This window comes from Monodelphis domestica, chromosome 7 (assembly GCF_027887165.1).
Source record: "Monodelphis domestica isolate mMonDom1 chromosome 7, mMonDom1.pri, whole genome shotgun sequence".
NCBI classification, from domain to species: domain Eukaryota; kingdom Metazoa; phylum Chordata; class Mammalia; order Didelphimorphia; family Didelphidae; genus Monodelphis; species Monodelphis domestica.
The window spans coordinates 144,254,872-144,277,801 of record NC_077233.1 but is presented as its reverse complement, the minus strand read 5'-3'; the positions used below and the strand labels follow the sequence as shown (position 1 = coordinate 144,277,801).

At 38.4% G+C, this 22,930-nt stretch overlaps 1 protein-coding gene across 4 annotated transcripts in view; it reads left to right on the top strand.

Moving 5' to 3' along the window:
* Positions 1-22,930, top strand: part of PIGQ (phosphatidylinositol glycan anchor biosynthesis class Q) — a 70,905-nt gene that overhangs the window by 29,583 nt on the left and 18,392 nt on the right. For all 4 annotated transcript variants that reach the window (XM_056805750.1, XM_056805748.1, XM_007499201.3 and 1 more), the window contains exons 3-9: positions 1,167-1,298; positions 2,282-2,402; positions 12,692-12,818; positions 15,085-15,238; positions 16,153-16,264; positions 19,710-19,790; positions 21,105-21,219. In XM_056805750.1, the coding sequence (XP_056661728.1) occupies positions 1,167-1,298; positions 2,282-2,402; positions 12,692-12,818; positions 15,085-15,238; positions 16,153-16,264; positions 19,710-19,790; positions 21,105-21,219 (842 nt within the window). The remainder of the gene's footprint in view (positions 1-1,166; positions 1,299-2,281; positions 2,403-12,691; positions 12,819-15,084; positions 15,239-16,152; positions 16,265-19,709; positions 19,791-21,104; positions 21,220-22,930) is intronic.

The following is a 22,930-nucleotide window of genomic DNA, read 5'->3' as shown; positions in this document are numbered from 1 at the left end:
CAGTTGGCAGCACTGAGGCATATCTCCTGCCTGTAGCAAGTATTCTGAGCTGAAATGAAAGTCCTAAGCCCTCTCAGTTAATGGGAGTTAGAAATACTGGGTGTCAAAAACAGGCCACATGTCAGTTTTACTTTCTCCTCCTGGGAAACCATCTTTTTTCAATAGTCAAATATTTATCAAAGTAGCTCATTGAACTGCATCTCAGAATTGTTTCTTTTGCTTTATAAGAAGTCTCATGTCATTCAGAAAGTTTTATAGGCACTAGGAGAAGGTCCCTGAATATTATAGGGGTAAAGCTGGAGGTTAGGTCTGTTGCCTGAATGATCTTGGCCATTTCCCTTTCTGAGTCTAGAGAACATTTCTGATGTTTTCTTTTAGAGAACTCAGCAACTTGAAGGCTATCTAGAACTTGGCTTTTGGGAAATAGTATTGAAAAAGATTGGTTTAGGTTAATATTAGAAAGCAAAGTTGACCGCCTCTAGTATTGAAACAAGCTATCTCTCAGTGTTCTTAATAGTTACTGCTAACCAGCTTTAGATATCCCCTATGACTGAGTCTTGTGCACTTAGATAGTTCTGAAGTTATTGGCATCCTAGTAATACTCCCTTAGGCCTCTGTTAGAGATCTTCCACTCTATCCACTTGGCATGCAGTGAGCTCACTGGCATGAGTGCTAATATTTGGGGGCCTCAGGTTATTGTATCAAACAAAAACAGCTTCCCAGTTGTTGTGAGATTACTTTTACATTCCTTTCATTACTAGAAGCTCCTAAGGCAGCGTTGGTGAAGATGTGGCGCGTGTATAGAGCTGGCACTCAAGGAGCTGTTCTGTTCCTCCTCTTCCCAGCACCTGAGGACATTTTTTTTGCATGCCCCGCCCCTCTGTCCAGCTGCCCAAAGAGAGAACTTCCCCATTCAGCTCTCTCTGGTAATGCAGGGGCTCACAAATAACTTGAATTTGCCTTCTGGGCACTCAAACTAGGAAAATGTTTGCCAATGCTGTCCTAAGGGGCCCATGGGCCTGTGTTAGAGCAGTTCTCCCTTTCTACCTTCTAAGTGGTAAAAATTCAGGCAAAATGGAATTATTATGTGATATTAATGTTGAAATGCAACATTCTGTCCTTATTTTCTAGTGGAAGAAATATATATTTCTACTTTATTTCTACAGAATATTTAAGTTTTGGCCTGTGTCCTTCATATGGAGCAAACTCTCAACTTGTGAGCAGGTTAGATATCGACTAGAGCATCTCAGATTTGTCTTTAGCAACCAAAAAGCTGAGAACCAGAACCAGCTGATGAGGTACAGTATTCTCACCCTCTCATTTTTTATCTGGCATCTAGATGGATAACCCTTCCCTGGAGCAGTTAGGGGTTTTCACTAATAGTAAATTTTAAAGAAAATTCTTTGGTATAAAGAGTTCTTTCTGACTTTCTCCAGCTGCCTCTCAACATCACTCTCTAACTTTAGGAATTAACAGGAAGTAAAACAGCCTACATTTGTACTTTGTCAACCCTGTTAAGTAATTTAGAGTCCTTCAAGAGGGTGCAGCTGTGGGAGGAGTGCTAACCTTGGCTTTAAAAGCCCTGGGTTTGATTACTGCCCTGCTCCTTAATGCCTGGATGAACCCTGGGCAGATTTCTCTAATAATTCCTGTCCCGCCTAGGATACAATAGAGAAGAATGAATGTAAATGTATTTTATAATGTAAACCTCTTATAAATCTTATAAATAAACCACTCCTCTCTGCGTGTGATTAAACACACACAAATACACACACAGACATAGAACTGCTAGTTTAGACCCTCCAAGGGCAACTACATGGTATAATGGGTGGATAGAGAGCCAGGCCTGGGGTCAAGAAGACTCATCTTTCTGAGTTCAAATCTGGCCTCAGACACTTCCTATCTGTAACCCTGGACAAGTCACTTAACCTTGTTTACCTCAATTTCCTGTCAAATGAGCTAGAAAAAGAAATGGCAAACTACTCCAATATCTTTGCCAAGAAAACCTCAAGTGGGATCCAGAAGAAACACTGACTGAACAACAATTAGACCATCTTAAGACCAAGTTCCACCTTTCATTGAATTTTGTATTAGTCCAACTCTATCATTTTGCAGATGAAGGGACTGAACCCAGAGATGGAAGTGATTTACCCATTTACCCAAGGTCAATAGGGTAGTAAGGAAGAGAGCCAGGATTTGAATTTGGGTCTTCTGCCTCTAAATAAGTACCACTTCACTATATCACGCTGCCTCACTCTTCTACCTACATCTTCCCATACAGGAAAGCCAACATCTTTGTTTCACTCCTTGTGGATGTAGCTCTGGGGATCTTACTGCTGTCCTGGTTATATAGGAAGAATCGCATCGGTCAGCTGGCTGACGCTCTCATCCCTGTTGCAGATGTGAGTTAAGTTAAAATTCCATCCCCAAAGCTCTATGACTGAGCCAGAAGTTGGTTTCTCTCTAAAGGGAAAAGCTTTTTCTACTTAAATTCCTTTGTATTTTTTTAGAGTAGCTAGAACAATGCTTTGCACAGAATAAATGCTTCAGAAAGACCCATTGGCTGACTGTTTGATTTTCCCTTAAGCTTTTCTTATACCATGGTATACTTAAAAGTTGTATGTGTGAGCACATGCATGTGTGCATGTATGTGTAGGCTCATGCAACATTACTACAACTGATATCCTTTGTTTTGGCCCAATGAAACTCAAATCTAAATGAATAAACAGGGTTGTTCTTCACTGCTGCTAGTTCTAAAATGTAAAGTGATTATAAAAACACAAGCAGATTTCATAATAAAACAGCTGATGTTTTAAAAACTTAAGTGTATTCAATAATTTTACCAGGTTCCTCTGTTTGAGGAAATTAAAGTCTTAGAAAATAACTTTACAGCTAAAATTAATGTATAACCATGTGACCTGTGAAAGAATATATTAGTGGTGAAACTTAAAATTGAGCAAAGAAGTAATGAAATACACAACTTTTATTCCCAATTCTAACCACAATTCATGTTATTTTGCCTGTCTTAAAGGACCTATTTTGGCCTTAACACAAATCTTTTTATGTCATTTATTGTAGAAGATACCCAACTTATAAATATTTTGATTGAAGGATAACTTTGACATTTAATAATTTTTTGAATGAAACAAAATTAACATTCCCTTTCATTTGACAAGATGTAGCTACTTCTTTCCATCATTTACTAACTCAGTATTGCTATTTTTGGTCTCTGAAAAGACAAATAAACTCTCTGCTCTGGTCTGATTCTTTTATAATCTTAGAAGCAGCAGGGTTTTGGCTAGAACCCAGTATAAAAGCATGCTAAAAAAAAAAATCCTCCATCTGTCTAGAACCATGGACAGATGGACACAGAGTGCTCAAAGGGCAATGGACCGTGGCACCTACTTCTGGATCTGTTGTTTACAAATACATCTTATTTTATGTACCATACCTTCCATTTTCTTTTTCAGGAGAGGCATTGTTTTGTTAAAAATTTCTACTTTTTTTTTTAAACCTTACCTTCTTAGAATCAATATTGGATATTAGTTCTAAGGTAGAAGAGTGGTAAGGTCTAGGCAATGGGGATTAAGTGACTTGCCCAAGGTCACATACCTAGGAAGTGTCTGAGGCCGGATTTGAACCCAGGACCTCCTATCTCTGGGCCTAACTCTCAATCCATTTAGCTACCCAGCTGCCTCCCAAAATTTCCACCCTCTGAGGGCATCTAAGTGACTCAGTGGATAGAAAGCCAGGCCTTGAGATAGGAGGACATAGGTCCAGATCTGGCCTTAGACATTTTCTAGCTGTGTAACCCTGGGCAAGTCACTTCACCCCAATTGCCTACTGCTTACTGTTCTTCTGCCTTAGATTTGATATTTACCATTGACTCTTAGTCAGAAAAAAAAAAGAGTTACAAACAAAAATTTTACTTTCTGCTCTAAACCATTGATTCTCTTAAAATTCTTTTAAAACTATAATTTTGCTCCTTATTTCTTCCTCTAATTTTTAAAATTAAGCATTTCAGCTACTCCAGGGGTACTTGTGGTTATTATAGTCTCATTTTAAATGTTTTTATTATGGATTCAAAGATCATTAACAAAAATGTTTCAACATACAAAAAAGAAAAGAGTATAGAAATTGTGTACTTCTGTATAGCTCATTTTTAAAGGTGGGATATCCATTTTTTAAAAATAGTAACACTTACCATTTGTCCCTCTCATCTGAATTTTTAAACATTTTCTAATGTGTATTTTAAAGTGTTTTATTGATGTTCTGTTTTAAAAGTTTTTTGCAGCTCTATCAATATCTATTAACTCCTACCTCTCGGAACAAAAACCCTCTACTATAACAAATATGTATAATTAAACAAACTAATGCATTGCCCATGTATGAAAATGCATATCTCCTTCTTTACCTCTAGTCTGTGACTTTGCTTTCAAGAAGTAGGAATTATGGTTCATCAGTTTGTTAAATGTTTTGATTTGGCTAAAAGTCACTTTTGATAGACTTCTTGAGTTTTTCAGAGTTGTCCTTTATAATATTGTGGTCATCATGTAAATTGCTTTCTTGGATTTGCTCCTTTCGCTTGGCATTAGTTCATCTAAGTCTTCCCAAATTTCTCTGAATCTATCATGTTTTCATGTCTGATAACACAATAATATTCTCTTACATTCATATCACAATTTGTTTAGCCATTCCCAAATGGATGGGTAACTACTTTGTTTCTATTTGTTTGCTACAACAAAACATACTGCTATAAATACTTTTGTATGTATTCATCCTTTCCCTCTATGGCATCCTAGTGGTACATGCTTATGTATTTCCACTGGGACAAAAGGTATGTACAGTTTGATGACTTTAGGGGCATTTGTAGATAGATTGCTTTCCAGAAAGGTTGGACCAATTCACTTATCCACCAACAGTGTGACAGTTCTCACAATTCTTCTTTCCTCTTTTCCTCTTCTGTCATCTTATCTGATATGATGGGGTGGAGCCTCCGAGATGCCTTAATTTGCACTTCTTTCATTATTAAGTGAGTTGAAGCCTTTTTTTCTGTTTATTGATTATGTATATTTCTTCATTTGAGAACTGTCTATTCTCATTCATTGCCCACTTATTGACTGAGGAATGTGTGCTCTTGTTTTTTATGTTTGTAGCAATTGCAAATATATCTTGATTATTATAGCTATATGAGAGAAATTTGCTAAAAATATATTATTTTTCCCAAATAATTTTCCCTTATAATTCTATATACATTGATTTTTCTTATCCAAAAGCTTTTTTCATTTTATGTAACCAAAATTGTCCATTTGGTCTTAGAGAATGACTATTATCCCTTATATGGGTTAGAATTCTCCCCCTAGACAAAGTTGTTCCTATCCCTTCTCTTCCAATCTTTGTAATGTGACTTTTTAAATATATATTTAGGTCATATGTCCACTTGGAGTTTATTGTGTTATGTGATCTAAGTTGTTGGCCTAAACCTAATTTCTACCAGACTGCTTTCCAGTTTTCCCAGAAGTGTCTGTCAAATAGGAAGCCCTTGCTCTCTATTAGTTGGTGTCTTTAAATTGCATCTGGATCATGCTTTCCTAATGCTTCATTGATCATTTTTTTAAAATTCAAAGATATTTTATTCTCCCAATTATATGTAATAACAATTTCCAACATACATTTTCCAAAATTACATGATCTACATTATCTCCTTCCCTTCCTTTCCTCCCCACTCTTGGAGATGGTAAGCAATTTGATCTGAATTTGATCTTGTATTATCATGAAAACATATTTCCATTTTGGTCATTATTATAAGAGAATACTTATATAAAACTAAAATCCCAAAATAAAACCATAAATAAACTAAAGTGATAAATCATATGCTTTAATCTGCATTCTGACTCCAGCAATTCTTTCTCTGGAGATGGATAGCATTCTTTGTCATAAATCTTTCAGAATTGTCCTAGATCATTGTATTGCTGAGATAGCTAAATCTTTCATGGTTCCACTGGTCAATTTTTCTATTTTTTAACCATATCAAGTTTTTTTAAAAAATGATTATTGCTTTATACTAGTTTGAGATCTGGTCCTGCTAGGGCTCCTTCATTCCTACTTTTTTTTCTTTCATTATTTCCCTTAAGATTCTTGTTCCTACAAATTAAATTTATTATTATTTTGTTTAGTTCACAAAACCTCTTAGGAATACCTTAGAAATTCCTTAGTAAGTTGATTGGCATGACACTAAATCTATAAATTAATTTACATAGTACCATCATTTTTTGTCATGTCCCAGCCATGAATAATTGATATTCCTCCAATTATTTAAGCCTTCCTTTACTTCTCTTACAGTCTCTTTTCTGGGATTATTAATCATAATTATTGCAGTATTATTCCTTATGGAGATTTTGACTTGCATCCTTTTACCCTATATTATTAAAAGTCTTTTTTGTTTATTCATTTATTCAGTCTGTCTCTTTGATTTTTCTGTGTAGGTTTCCTTATGTGAATTTCTTTACTTTCCCCTACTTTTTTTTTGTTATCTTACTTTTATTTGGGACATTTCTTGCTGTTTTAAAGTAATAAAGGAAAGCTGTGCTATGAAATGACCTCTTGACTATTTTGCTACAAGTTCCAACATATTTCTTCCATAATCCCAGTGGGAATAATTTTTTTCCTAAGCAATACTCATTTCAGTTCTGTACACAGAGTTTGGATGCATCAATTTATTTTCTGAAGCTTTGTCTGAGTCATGTCACAATTTCTGAGGATTCTACTGCCCTCCTCCTTAAGAAGTAGAAGGCCAGGACTATATCCCTGCCTTATTTTATCATGAAGAATCCAGTGAGTTATACAGGTAATGATGTGGAGATGGCAAAATTGTTGCAGCATTGCTTCAAAAGGTAACTGAGGGAGCAGCTCAGAGATGCCATGAAAATTTATAAAATAACAGCTGGTACTTTCTAATGTGGTGATTGCTTTTATATTCACCCCTCAAAAAATGAAGGAGTGTTTTCTTTTTTAAATTTAGAGTGAGTTTGCAGCCTTTTAAAACAAGACACAAAAAAATTAGTTCATTACTGTGGTTTTATTCCTTCTGATGGACCTTCTGTCTCATTTTTCCCCTATTTTTCCTCTCCTTTATTTTCCTAGAACCAATTCCCTATTTCTCTTTTACTTGAAGTTGTTTGACTTTCTTATTGGAATTATAGAATTCTATAATTGGAAGGGACTTTATCGGTCATCTAGCCCTAGCCATATCTGACATGGTAAAAAAATGGTCATTTAACTATTGTCTGAGAATTTCTAGTGTTAAGAAGCTCACTACTTCATGAGTAAGCCCATTCCATGAAAGTTCTTCTTGATGAAGCTTAAACCCCAATAACTTCTGCCCACTGGAGATCAAGTTAAACCTACATTATTTCTCCTTCCCCAATTGTCCACATGGCAGTCTCTTGGAGGCAACAGAAAAATCAAACCAGCTTTTTCATATTATTCTTCATCCCAGATTCATAAAGTAATGTTCACATGACATGTCCAAAGAAAAAGTCTAGGGGAAAAAGTCTGGTTTTCAGGAATCTTCAGATTAAATGAGATCATTCTCAACAGAAGGTAGTTCGGACTGTAAGGACTGACAATAGAAGCCTGTAGTGACAGATTCTCGTTTTTCTCCAAGAAGTATAAAGATATGCACCTAAAATTCTCACTGATGAATAGATCAGAGCCTTGGTTTTATGATCTTCTGAGCATTGTAACCCTTCTCATTAACTTATTTATTGGCCCTCTTCCACTGAGTTTTTTTCTAAGTAGAATGATCTCTTTGGCCTCTGAATCTTGATGTTGCACTTATTTCACAGGTGATGAGAATCAAGTGAGATGATGTAAGTAAAGCACACTGCAAACCTTCTATCATATGAGCTATTATTATTCTTGGTGAAGCATTACCTCCCTATTCTCTCCTGTCTTTTCATTTTTTAGCAAAAGCAGATCAAGTGTCTGAGTTCAGAGGGTTCATATGTTTTATTCTGTTTCTTCTAAAAACTAGCAAAGTCTTTGGAGATCAGGAAGCCCACACTGGGGCGAAAAGGTCTACAAAGCAATATGTCTGAGATAGTTGGGCATGGCCTATACCCAAAATTGTAGTGCTGTGTCAGATTCGGGGATTAACTTCTCTAATCATTGCAAAGCTCCCTGGACACCCTTGACTGGAAACCTTTTGACTTCAAAATTGCACAGATATATAAATATTTAATTTTAAAAAGAAAACCTCTTCCTGTTGCCAGGCTCTTATGCTTTAAATATTACATAAGTTCTATTTATAAAGTATGTTCTGTTCTCAGCTGCAAGGGCAAGATTTGTTGGCACAAGGCAGTAGTGCTTTCGTGACAGTAACTGATAAAGGAAATGTTGGAGGAGCTGAGAAACAAGTACTAGACTAGAAAGATGGATTTTTAGGGGTTAGGAAAATGACTAGAATGAATACACCTGATGTTTCAAAATTCTGTGGGCTTCCTGTGCATCCCTGAAATAGGAAACCTCATTCTGCACTTTCCTGTTAGATTTAGTATTGGCAATGAAGCTAAAAAACTTGTTACTGGTTTGAGGGATTCTCATTCTTCACAAACTGTTTTTGGGAATTGGTTCTCTGGTGTTAATTTTCTCTTTTATTAATTAATACTGATTTACTGATAACTAATTCCACTGTGAGTATAATTGTTTGATTTGGGGGTCATCAATCATTAGATAGTGGTATAGCAGAGTTCCAGTCCTAGATTTCAGGCATTCCAGGTGGGTGAAGGGGAGAAGAAGGATGATACACATCTTCTCCTGGGGCAGGAAGGGAATATTACTATTCTGATTCCTCTAGAGAATAGTAGCCATCTTGCTCTGTTAACTGTTATTTGAATTTTTGATATTAAAAGGATTACATGAAAAAAATTTTATAAGTCTCTCCAATAAAGGCCTCATTTCTTAAATGCAAAGAGAAATGAGTCAAATGTATAAGAGTACAAGTCATTCTCCAACTGATAAATGGTCAAAGGATATGAACAGATAATTCTCAAAGTAAAGCTATCTATAGTCATGTAAAAAATGCTCTAAATCACTAATGATTAGAGAAATACAAATTAAAACAACTTTGAGGTACCACTTTAAATTGGCTATTAAGACATAAAAGAAGAAGAATAAAACTTGGAGATGTGGGGAAATTGAGACACTAATGCATTGCTGGGGGAGTTGTGAACTGATTCACCCATTCTGGAATGCAATTTGGATCTCGGCCCAAAGGGCTATAAAACAGTATATACCCTTTGACTCAGCAATAACATTACTAGTTTGTATCCCAAAGAGATAAAAAACAAAAGGGAAAATAATCTCTGTCTTCAAAAATATTTAAAGCAGCTCTTTTTGTGATGGCAAAGAATTGAAAAGTGAAGAGATACCCATCAATTGAGGAATAGCTGAGTAATTTATAGTATATAATTGTGATAGGATACTGTCGTGCTATAAGAACTAATGACCAGGAGGAGCTCAGAAAAATCTGGAAAGATTTTAAAAATGAACTGATGCAGAATGAAGTAAGCAGAACCAGGAGAACATTAAACAAAGTGACAGTGATATTATGAGATGAACAATTGTGAATAACTTAACTGTTCTCAGCAATACAATGACCCAAAACAATCCCAAAGGACTCATGATAAAAAATGCCATCTGCTTCCAGAGAAGGAACTGATAGAATCTGAATCCAAATCAAAGCAAACTTTTTCCACTTTTTTGATTGGGGGGCGGAGGGGAGGGGGTTTAAGTTTCCTTCCACAAAAGTATTAATATGCAAAAATGTTCTACATTATTGTACATGTAAAATTGTATGAAACTGCTTACCATTTCATGGGGAAGAGGGGGAATTTGAGAATCATAATTTTTTTAATGTCAAAAATCGTTTGGGGGAAATTTTTTTTAAAGGAACAAGTGGACTTGCTTTCAAATCATTACAGGTGCAGAGAAGTCCAATGACTTGACAAAACATAACATAAACAGGCTCTTCTGACTTCAATATTGTATCATATTATCCAGTTTAATGCAGTACTACTGCAGATTAGGGGTTTAAGCTATACTCAGACTTATTGCTTTTCTACCTGTCTGCCTGTTCCTCTCCAGTCTCCTTTGGTGGCTATCATCCATGACACAAACTGTGACTCCAAGAGCCCAAGGTTCTGACCTGGGCCCTCTTCTTATATTCCCCCATATTTTTATGGTGATTGTATTGGTACCTATAGGCTTAATTATCATCTCTATGAAGATGTCTCCCAGATTTATATATCTGGGAGGACTAGTCTATCTCCTAAGCACATCACTTATCACCAGTTTCCTACTGGACATTTCAAACTGGATATCCCCAAAGCATCTCAAAATTGAAAATAAGACTCCTTAAATTTCCCCAGAAAACCTATACCCCTTTTGAACTTCCCTGTTAACAGGCTTTTGCTTGTAGTTTTATATATTACATATATTTAAAAACATTCTAAGAATGGGGTCCATAACATAAAAAAGTTAACACCTGGCCTAAGAGAGTCACATAGTTGTCTGCCCTTAAGGGAAATCCTTTTGGTAGTTTTTTTTATCTTTTCTGTTTTCAAGCTCTTAAAATATGAATTAACCACTTAAAGTTCTTAAGTAGCTAACCAAGGTAACAGGGCACCATCATTCTTCCAGATACCCAGATTTGCAACCTCATGGTCATCCTCAACTCCTCCCTCTATCACACCACATATCTAGTTAATAGCCAGATCTTGTCATTTCTCTCTTCAGTCTTTTTTCACGTGTCTCCTCTCCACTCACATAGTTACCACCTTCATTCAGCCCTTGATCACCTTTCGGCTGGCCTATTCCAATAGTCTCCTATTTGTCCTCTCTAGCACAGGCCTCTCGCAACTCTAATTCATCCTTCACACAGCTGTGGATTTTTCTAACATACTGATCAAGGCCCTCCCCCAAATCAACAAATTCTAATGTTTCCTTATTAATTCTAGGATCTCTCCTTTTCTCCCCCACTCTCTCCTGTCCCTTTCCCCCAACACTTCATATCTCCTATGTCTATGGCTTTTCAGTGACCATCTGCCGTACTTAGAATGCTCTTCTCCTCTGCCTCTCAAGAGCCCTTGGTTTCCTCTTTATGCAGAAGCTAATTCCTGGCACAGGCCTCTTCCTCCTCCAAGCCTTCCCATCTAAGGTCACCTTCTGTCCGTTTGGGACGTGGCTTGTACATACTTATACAGTCACAAATAGTCACATGTTGTCTCCTCTCATCGAGGGTATGTTCCTTAAGGCCAGGGACTGTTTAATTTTTGTCTTTGTATCTCTAGTACCTAGTTCTTGGGTGATTCAATGATTACTTATAAACTCACATTTATGGGGCTCTTTCAGCTTTACAAGATGCTTTCTTCAAAACAGCTAAATAAATATGAAGTAATTTGGTAGGAGAGAACTAATAGCTGAGGCAGTTGGGAAAGCCCTCCTGTTAGGGGGTAATAACCGAACTGTGCTTTTAAAGAACCCCAGATTCTTTAAAAGTGGAGGTGACAGGGGAGAGCTTTCCAGGCATGAGGGTGTCTCCTTTAAAGGACCAGGGTGAGTAGATGGAAGGTTGTATGCAGCAGCAGGAAGGGCACTTTGGCTGGAATGTCTAGGGCAGGAGGGAAATGTGTAGTCAGTCTGGAAAGACAAGTTGGAACCAAATTGTAAAGGGCTAGCCTAGTTTGTGTTTATCCTGGAGGCAATAGGGAGCAACTGAGGCTTCATGAACAGGAGAGTGACATGGTTATATTTGTGCTTTAGGATCACAAAGGAGGAAGACACTGAGTCTCAGAGAGCTTAAATAACTTATAAATTAATGGGAGAGTTGGGATTCAAACTCAAGTCTTCATTGTCCAAGTCCAAGGACTATTTCTGCTATATCAGGATAACTCTGAGATTGTATCAGTTTCTGACCCTCATTCCATCTGTGTTGAATTGAGTTGCACTACATTAAATTGTTCTATAGAATTCACAGCAGTATATAAATGAAAACAATTCTAAAAGGCAGCTTGAACCTTGATTCATGGCAGTGACCATTCCTGATCCCTAAGAACAGAGGATGAAATAAACTTCCTCCTCGCAGTAGAGACCTGAGAGACTAGCAGAACAGAATGATGCATACCCAAGTGTTTTGACAGTCAGTTTTGCTGAACTTTTTCTTTGTTACAACAGAATGTTCAGTTATTGAAGGGATGCATATACTGAGAAAAGAATGATGTAAGAAACAAGAATCATCAATAAAGCATTTTAAAAGAGATTAAATTGTGCCTCTACACTTTCCAAATGAAATGAAAGAGAACTGCACATGTTCAGTGAAACATTCCTTTGGTGCTGAAGGTCAGCAAGACAGAATGAGAGATTGATGGCCTGAGTGGCCTGTATCATACTTGTGTTTGACCCTTTGTCCCTGACTGAGAGCCAGAAAACCTGGCCCCTGGCCTGCTTCTGACTTGCTGTGGGCCTTTGGGCAAGTTCTTTAACTTATGTGTGTTCTTTTATCCGTGGAAGAATAACTTACCTCCTACTTAAGCTTGGGTGGCTCTGCCAGTGACCTCCTCAGAGCTAAGACCCGATAAACTTTAGATTCAGTATCAATCTCTCCTAAGGGTGATCCCCTTTATGTTGACAGCATGTGGCTCGGGAGCTCCAGGACCTGTTGCAGTGGTTGATGGGAGTTCCCGCTGGTCTAAAAATGAACCGGGCTTTGGACCAGGTGTTGGGCCGCTTCTTCCTCTACCACATTCACCTCTGGATTAGTAAGTACAACCTTTCCTTGTTTGCTCTGCTCTGTGGTCGAATGATGCCCCAGTGAGAAATGAGAAGGACCTAGAAGCACCAGGAGGAAAGAGTGATATAAATGAAGGAAACCAATTTATTAAGTATTTGCTCTATGCCTAGAAATGTGCTCAGTGTTGGGGAAGCAGACAAAAAAAGTGAGATATTCCCTGCTCTCAAGGCACTCAAACTGTAATTGTGGGAAACAACACATATAAAAGGTCAGCGGCAGAGAACGAAAGGAAAGACCTGGAAATAAAATCTAGGAATATATCCTTACTTTCCATCTTGAAATTAATACTGTGTACTGACTCCAAGGCAGAAGAGTGGTAAGGGCTAGGCAATGGGGGTCAAGTGACTTGCCCAGGATCACACAACTGGGAAGTGTCTGAGGCCAGATTTGAATGAAGGACCTCCTGTCTCTAGGCCTGGCTCTCAGTCTACTGAGCCCTCTAGCTGCCCCCATCTTAATATCAGCTTTAAGACAGAAGAGCAGCAAAGGCTAGGCAATCAGGGGTTAAGTGACTTGCTAGGAAGTGTCCAAAGCTAGATTGGAACCCAGGTCCTTCCAACTCCAGGCTCAGCATTCTGTCCCTAGTACTACCTAAATGCCAATTACATTGATTTTAAGAAGACAGAAGACCTTTACCCAGATCCTTTTCTGATAGACTATATAGGTCGACCGTTCTTAATCTTCCTAGTTACTGACATTGTAAATATGAGATTAGGTTGTTATGCATGTAAAGCAATGGCCCTTCCCTTATTGCTAGTGAACATTACATGTGGCTATTATAACGCATTGCTTTATGACTAATTACTCTATGTGGAACTTGCACAGAGTATTTCAAGCCTAGTGGGGAGGAGGTAATCTGTGACTCAGTCTGAACAAATGGTTGCTGATGTTGCAACTAATGGCAGCCAGAAGTAATGGCCCTGGAAGTTGGTGGGAGAGTGCAGAGGCGCTGGCAGCTTTGTACCCAGGACTTGGGTTGGAGAAGTAGCTAGAATGTCTGCCAAGTTTTCCCAAGGCATTGTGAGGGCTGCTCACATACAACGGCCAGGCTGAAATGTAAGCTAGATGGAAGCAGGGATCAATTAGTCAAGAAATTGGAGGCTGACCGATTTGGACAGATCTGGAGGATCACAAGGAAAGGTCCCTGTATTCTCCATTTGAGACCAGTAAAGCCTTTTGTCTCTGGATGAACTAAAGGAGGAATAAGGAAACATTGAAGCCAGACAAGGCCCAGACTTTTGGCATTAACAGAGAAGGAGAAGGAGCCTCCACCACGGTCACCTTTGGGTTAATCAAACATGAGGCCAAAAGGAATACAAGTAGGGACCAATAAGAAAGAAGAAAACGGGGGCAGCTGGGTCGCTCAGTGGACTGAGAGCCAAGCCTAGAGACAGGAGGTCCTAGATTCAAATCTGGCCTCAGACACTTCCCAGCTGGGTGACCCTGGGCAAGTCACTTAACCCCCATTGCCTAGCCCTTACTGCTTTTCTGCCTTGGAACTAATAAACAGTATTGATTCCAAGATGGAAGGTGAGGGTTTTTATATTAAAAAAAAAAAGGAAGGAAGAAAACCCAAAGAAGGATCAGGTTTGTTCAGTCTCTGCTTTTGTCTGAGTTTGCATTTCCTCACAGTGAACTCCCAAAGAAACTAATGATTGCTGAATTAAAAAGAGCTGAAGCATCATTTTCTGAGTTTCTTGAGGCACTCCTATGGCTCACTTTGTTGGAAAGCTTTTGCTAAATTTTCCACTATACCCATTCCAGAAATGTTCTCTTACAAAAAGAAACTATTGAGCACATACTCTGTAGGCATCCTTTCACATTATGCCCTCCTCCTTCCGTTCTTGTCACTAATTCTAAGTAAGAAAGCCAATCTTTTTGTCCCTAGGACCTCAGTAGTTTTGTGCTAACTAAAGGTGCTACTAAGTGGCTTGAGTGCCCTCATATTTAGTGTTAGGAAAGCAAATGAAAGTGGTGGGAGGTAGTTGATTCACAAATGTGATCTCCAAAGAAATTGTGGGGAAGAGAAACCCAAGACCTGCTCCACAATCCCTTGAGAGGCACAAGTGACTGAAAGGTGGTTGGAAGCCACTTGTTAGACAGAGGCAGAAGCAGAGTCCCCTGGGGTGAGTCTTGTATACTGCTTCAGTGATTCCAGCTTTTAAAGCTGCTCCAAGAGAAACAGACTGACTGAGACTATTCTTCTAACACAGGAAATTATTCTTTTCTTCTAGGTTATATCCACTTGTTGTCCCCATTCATTGAAATGATCCTGTGGTACGTGGGTCTTTCAGCCTGCCTGGGCCTGACAGTGGTGTTGTCCATACTTTCAGACATCTTCGCACTCCTCACTTTCCACATTTATTGCTTTTATGTTTATGGAGCCAGGTGGGTGCCGTTGGCATGATTATTCCCCCAAGCATAGTCCTTTGACTGTATCCACAGGCTCACAACAAAACCTTAAGCAGCCAGTACAGAGTGTGCTCTGGCAGACTCTGCTCCCCACATGGTGCTGCCTGAGTCAGCTCAGTGTGGTGCAGGGGGCACTGGACGTGGAATGAAAGCTTGAGTCTGAGCTTGGGAGAGTTAGACCTGGAGGGGACAAGAGCCAGCTAGAGAAGCCGAGCCCAGGGACGTGAAATCTCTGCCAGGCATCAGTCGGAGCTGCCTGCAGAATCTGGTCTTCCTACTCCAAACTCTGCCTTTGCTTTCTGCCAGATTATTAGTGGGATGAGCTCAGGCAAGTTACTTAAACCCTCTGGGCCACTGCTTCCTCAGGTGGAAGATGGGAATAGTAACACTTACAGTCTGCCTTTAAGGAGTGTTGTGAGAGACGCACGTTGTAAAATGTAAAGGGAAATGTGAACATAGTATTATGCTGAAAGTTTCTGGAAACTGGAGTAAGACCACTGATGGATGGGAGGAGTTGCCCTTGAGTTCAAGTCCTGCCTCTGAAACATTGGCTGTGGACCTGGGGCAAATCACCCAACCTCTCAGTACCCTAGATACCTCTCTGAGGTTATAAATTGCACAGCAGTGGCCATTCTGCATTGGCAGAAAGATTCCTCTCAAAGCCACTCCTGACTTTAATGAAAACATGTCTGGACAAGAAAAAGGGGTGGGTGGGAAATAAAACCTAGCATTTCTGAGTAACAAAAAAAATCCATTAACCTAATCATACTGCTAATTCTTTTAGGTCATCTCTGATAAATACTTTGATTGTGGAATCCTCCGTTTTTCTAACTCGCAGGCCCCAAGAACCCCAGATAATAATTACTTGAATCATTCCTTTTTTTCTGTAGATTGTATTGTCTGAAGATCTATGGCTTGTCTTCTCTCTGGCGCCTCTTTCGAGGAAAGAAGTGGAATGTCCTGAGACAGCGGGTGGATTCCTGTTCCTATGATTTGGATCAGGTATTAGCCAAAAATATACAATTCTTCTTCTCCTCCAGTCTTTGGAAATGAACACAATATTGGGCTGTTTTCATCTGCACTTCCTTGCATTTGGTGTGCCACCTGAATCTCATCTTCTGCTCAGGTTGCATATTGACCAATTTTTTCAGTTACTCCTTGGTCAAAACTACAATAGGTATCAGTCTAGGCTGTCCTGCCAAGCATTCAGTTCTTTAATGTTGCCCAAACAGAAATCCCCAAACCTCTTCTCCATCCACTTCTGTTTTAAGTTAAATGAGCACCATGTCATGACACACTTAAGTGCTGGCACACTTAATAATACTCTTCCCTCCTTGAGCTATTGGCAAACAAACAACATAAAAACTTTGCCAGTGCTTATTCCAGGCATCTATACATTCAATAGCAATTTATTAACCACCTAGTAAGGTCAAAGAATTCTAAAGGCATTATCTCTGTTTTGTCTCAGAACATTTGTTATTTGGTATGAGAATACCAAATATGAGAAATAGTCAAAGAAAGAGTACAAAGTACTACATGACTCAGTGGATAGAGCACCAGACTTGGAGATAGCAGGTCATGGGTTCAGATTTGACCCCAGACATTTCCTAGCTATATGACCTTGGGCAAATCACTTAACCCTGATTGCCCAGCCCTTACCACTCTTCTGGCCTGAACTGATACTTAATATTGATTCTAAGACAGAAGGTAAGGTTTTTTTTTTTTTTAAGTGCTAAGTATCAGAGTCTGAGAAAATTTAGTGCTGCCCATTATTTTTGTCATAATTCTTTCAGTAGAAGAGCCTGAGCTCATGAAAAAGATCTTGTTTTCTTTGCTCTATATGATGGTTATCATTATTTATGCTTTGGCTAAAGACTAACTAGTAAAATATAAGCAAACCTACATCCAAAAGGTGAATGTCATGAAACAGAAGATGACTTCTCTCTCAATTTGATCCCAGCCAATCCCCATTCTGGGGAGCCTTCAGAGAAAAACAAAACCACAGACAGAGCTTCCTAGCAAATTACCTAGAGTTTTCTGGAGCCCTGTATATTTTTTTTTTCTAATCCCAGAATTTGTCTTTTAGCAGTATGAACTTCTTTAAACATCCTACTGCCTGATTTACTTTTGTCCTCTCTTAACCCAGACATTTCAGGTAGGTCAGCCTGATGACTGAGGTATTCCCTCACCTTTTCTAGCATCATTAGATCATCCTGCTTATTTTCTGTGGTATAGTTTCAGAATAAACCCCAATGGTTAAGGCCAAGAACTAATGTCCAATTTTCTAGAATAGTAAAAACTTTAAATAAGCTTAATCAAAAAACCAAAAACAAATAAATAAGTAAACTTAATCATTGAGGTATTGAGTCATAGTTGGACTCCACTCTTTCCTATGTTAATAATTAATAAATGGCCATGGGTGGAAAGCACAGTCCTGGAAAAAGTTTTATCATGATTTAAAATGTGCCTACAAGGGAGAACTAGTTTATACCATAATGCTGCTCATCCATACATCCAAGCTAGATAAAATAACATTGGGTATTCAGCATGTGTTTAGGGAGAAGGAAAAGAGAGGACAGGACGGGATCCAGAAACTACCAAGGTGTTTCAGTGGTATCTCATAGAATCGTAGAGCATAACTGATCATCTAGTTCAACTCTTTGCCAAGGAAGAAACCATGGTCCAGATTGGTGTTGTTATGTCCCTAAGATCACATAGTTAGAGGCAAAGCCTAGGCTGACAGTTAAAAAAATTTTTTTAGTTTTTTATTATTTTCCACTTACATGTAAAAACAATTTTTAACTTTCTTTTTTAAAACAATTTTGAGTTCCAGATTCTCTCCCACTCTCCCTCCCCTCCCGCTTCATTGAGAAGGCAAGCAATTTGATAAAGGGTGTACACGTCATGCAAAATATTTCCATATTAGTTGTGTAAGAAAACACAGACCAAAAAAAGAAAAAAAATTTATGCTTGGATCTGCATTCAGATTTCATCAGTTCTTTCTCTGCAGGTAGATAACATTTTTTTTTATCATAAGTGCTTCAGAATTGTCTTGATTCTTGGAGGCAGCTGGGTAGCTCAGTGGATTGAGAGCCAGGCCTAGAGATGGGAGGTCCTAGGTTCAAATCTGGCCTCAGACACTTCCCAGCTATGTGACCCTGGGCAAGTCACTTGACCCCTATTGCCTAGCCCTTATCACTCTTCTGCCTTGAAGCCAATACACAGTATTGACTCCAAGACAGAAGGTAAGGGTTTAAAAAAAAAAAAAGAATTGTCTTGATTCTTGTGTTGTTGAGAATTACCAAGTCATTCACAGTTATAAATGTAGTCACTCTTACTTAGGATATGGAGAAAGGGCTTTGGTTTTTTAAATTACCAGGAAGTTTAGAGCTTTTGACTTTTGTCTTTTTGAGCTTTTGAAAAATGCTCAGGAACCTAGGGGTCTTATCTACGTTATAATCTTATCTACATTATAATCTAACTTAATTAGAACTGTCAACTAAAGCCCACTGTGGACCAAATTGTGGAGGAAGGGGGTATTAGTGTGATGGTGATACCTTATTGCTCTTGATGGGCTTGGCAATTTAACCTTAAATAAGAGTTTGATTGTTGGCAGCCCAGATACTGAATAATAATATATTATCTTCTCTCTCCTGGATGAGGGCTGAGAGAGGTTTTTGGAAAGATAGGATGTAGGAATCCCATTAAAGAACAATCAGCCTCTTCCTGGAGACAGTACGCCTGATATCCCTGTTTAGAAAGCTTTATGATGTTCTAAAGCCAACTTGGCTGTAACATAAGAGTAGGATGTGGCCAATTAGACCTATTGAGAAAGGCATTGATTAAAATTACTTTGATCATGGTATTATCATCTAAAAGTTGTCAGAGGACCAAGATTGGGTCTTTTTCTTATTAGTAGTTCATATTGTGACAACTTTGGGATATTGGTTCTTACCAACTGAACAGTAGCATTTGGAATGTGTTTTTGTTTATTTTGATAATATCCATAAAGTATTTAGCACAGTACTTAACACATAGTAGGTGCTTAATAATGCTTATTTTAGTGTCCCTTTTCCCTTCCCCTTGATGATAAATATATTCTTTACTTTGCAAAAACTGACCCTCCTAGCTTTCTATCAAGCTTTGCCATTTTATAAGATCAAATGTCATAGTGCCAGTAATTAAACTGTAGTACAGTTAAAGCACAATACACAGAACTGTCAGGAAGCTTTCAGAGAGAATAAATTGTTTTATTGAATTTTCCTGTGAAAACCAAACCATTAAGATTAGCAGAAATTCTGTTTAGTTATAGGATAAGTACAAGAGTAAAAAAAAAAAGGAACCAGAAATGTTCCCTCTTTAAATAAAAGGATTCTTTCAAGTTCAGGTTACTCTCATTGTACCGCCTTTTAATGTTCAATATATGAATGTCTGTTTTGTCTTACAGCTCTTTATTGGAACTTTGCTTTTTACCATTCTATTATTCCTTCTGCCTACCACAGCCCTCTACTATTTAGTCTTTACTCTGGTAAGTGGACAACCCTACTGTTTGATGCTGTTCATCTAATAATGAGTGAAGTCTGAAAATCATCCCTAATCCCTGTCATTTTTTTCCTTTTTGTTTTCGTCCCATCTCAGTTTAATATATTGTACTCCCTCCTGGGATCACAGGTAAAAAAAAAGCAATGTATATACTGCCAAGTTCTATCTTCCTCCAGGGAGTACTTAGAACAGTCTCTCAACTAAAACCTGGTCCATTGTCTTTCCCCTGGATTCTAATTAATTTTTCCCTACAGGCTTGCTAAGATAATCACTTGGCTGCTTTGATCCTTGTCCATCTGGCAGATGGTCAGCATCCATCATGCCTTATTTGAAGCCATAAAAGTTAAGATTGAGCTTGAGACTGAAATCAGTAGGCATTTTGGTTCACCCCTCATTCAATAGCTGATAGGTGCTCTTTAAAGCAATGCATAGCAGAACATAAAGCATAGCCAGTATTAGCAAATTCCTCCCTCCCTCCCTCCATCTTTATCATTTGGTAATATTAGTTATTCTAAAGTGACTTATGGGAAAGGATCATGATTGTATTCTGTGCCAGACAAAACTTTATTCAAGAAACACTATGTTATATCATTTCTCCTTGCCAATTTTGACCCACCTGGTTGCCTTTCTTTTTCAGGGAAAATTATAGAAAGGTTGCTAAGAAACCTCTACTTTCATCTAGAAAATCAGGCTCTATTTTTGACCCCGTGACTCTTGGGAACCCTGACAATGTGCTCTGAGTCTGAATTCAGTGAGATAAAAAGTACATAGAATGTTTTGCAAACTTTTGTTGTTTGTTGAGTTGATTCAATCTTATCTGATTGTCTGACTCTTTGTGACCCCTTCTGGGGTTTTCTTGGCAAAGATGATAGAATGGTTTGCAATTTTCTTCTTAAGTTCCTTTTTTAGGTGGGGAAACTGAGGCAAGTAGGATTAAGTGACTTGCCCAGCATCATACAACTAATAAGTGATGGAGGTCAGATTTGAACTTAAGGAGATGAATCTTCCTGGCCAGGCCTGGTGCCACTTAGTTTGCCCATTTTCAAAACTTAGAGTAGTCGTCTCTGGTTTGTAAGTTCCAGCAATGTACTTTTCAGACTTCTTATATAAGAAAGCTACAGCCCCTGGTGGGGTCTTAGCTACTTAGTCAAAGCAAGAGAACTCATTTCCATGATGGCAGCAGGAGTATCCAAAGTTGGGTTGGATTGGGCAATGCTGGCAGGAAGATTAGTTGACTAGGCTGACTGACCTGTTTGTCTCTCCTGGAAGCTATTTCATAGTGCTGTTTTTCTTGTTCTAGCTCCGTCTGTTGGTGGTGATTGTGCAAGGACTGATCCATTTGCTGGTGGACCTTATAGATTCCCTCCCCCTCTATTCCATTGGCCTTCGGTTCTGCAGGTCCTACAGGCTTGCAGGTAGGTGCTATGTCTAGGGAGAGAACATAGATTTTTGTTTGACTGGTTAACTGTATTTCATTTTTACCAGTTTAACCAAAAAAATTATATTGGTTGACCAAGAGAGCCTCTGAAGTTTCTTCCAAATCTGAGATTCTGCAAAATTAAGTTAGGAAAATCTGGCAAAAAAAAATTTAAAGTAAAACTACAAAGGCATCATAAAGAAGTGTCAGGGTGAAAAAGTCATTAAAAAAAAAAAAACTATTTAGGGGGATGGCTTGGTGGCTTGAGAGCCTGCCCTAGTTATGGGAGGTCCTGGGTTCAAATTTGACCTCAGATACTTCCTACCTGTGTGACCCTGGGAAAGTCTTTTAATTCCCATTGTCTGGCCCTTACCATTTTTTCTGCCTTGGAACCAATTCACAGGAGTAATTCTAAGACAGAAGGTAAGGGTTGTAAAATAAAATTAAAACCTATTTAGGAGGCATTTAGGTGGCTCAGTGGATGGAGAGCCATGCCTAGAGATGAGAGGTCCTGGGTTCAAAATTGGCCTCAGACACTTCCTGTGTGATTCTTGGCAAGTCACTTAATCCTAGTTGCCCAGTCCTTGTCACTCTTCTGTTTTGGAACCAATACTTACTATTGATTCTAAAACAGAAGGTTTTTTTAAAAGGCATCATAAAGAAGTGTCAGGGTAAAAAAGTCATTTAAAAAAAGTTTTTTTTAAAACTAAGACAAAATAAAAACAAAAAAGAATACATTTTGGAATCTTAACCCAGAATAAGTTAGACTGGGCAGACTTGTTCATATAAGGCACAGATTTTAATCACAGCCCATTTTAATGGTCCAAGAGGTCCATAAAATAAAAATCCAGTCCCTCATACCTGTCTTGGCCCAGAGCAGAAACATTCTTGATATTTTTGTAATATCATTCACTGACTACTCATTTGCTTTGACCTAGAGTTTCTAGTGCAGGTTAATTAAAATATAAATGAAAGTTACTTCTTCTATTATGGCCCACACAGTTTCCAGACTAGAAAGATGAAAGGGCAGGTCAGCTGAGTGGCTTCCTAGGTCCAAGCCAAACCCTTTTCTGTTCGTTCATTCATTAGCTTGATTTCAGAACCGCTCTTTTCCTGGCATTAAAGTTCTTCAAAAACTCTCTTGACAGTTACTTTCTAGATGAATTTAAAGGGAAATGTTATGATTAAAATTCTCTGGAGACTACCTCTTAATTTATAATTATTTGTTAAATAATAAAAAGCAGGCCAGAGAAAAAGAAAGCCTCAGCCACATGTGGTCAGCCATCTTGCTTTCCTTTCTGAGCCATCTACTCACTCTGAATTCCCAGGAAAAAGGTCCTCTCACTTCTTCCTGGTACTCCAGTTTGTGCTCTTGGTGTTGTCCCTTTCCCAAGCCCCTCTGATTAGAGCACTCTGACCTTTCTCTAGACAAGAGGCAGTCTTCCAGATGCCAGGCATCACAAGACCTTCAGAAAGGCTGCCTTGTGCACATGTCCACTTTTCTTTGCCACACTATCTCAAGAGGCTTACAGAAAAACAAAAGACTTTGTTTCCTCTCCTATTCAACAAGGGTAGAAGAAGCAGGTTGTAACTTCATTCTGAAGATTAAACTTTTTCCCTTTAGAACCCAAAGGTTATCCTGGAATACCAAAGAAAGGGATATAGGCTAGTGTTAAATTTCCACAGAAAACATTAGCTTGATTTAGTTT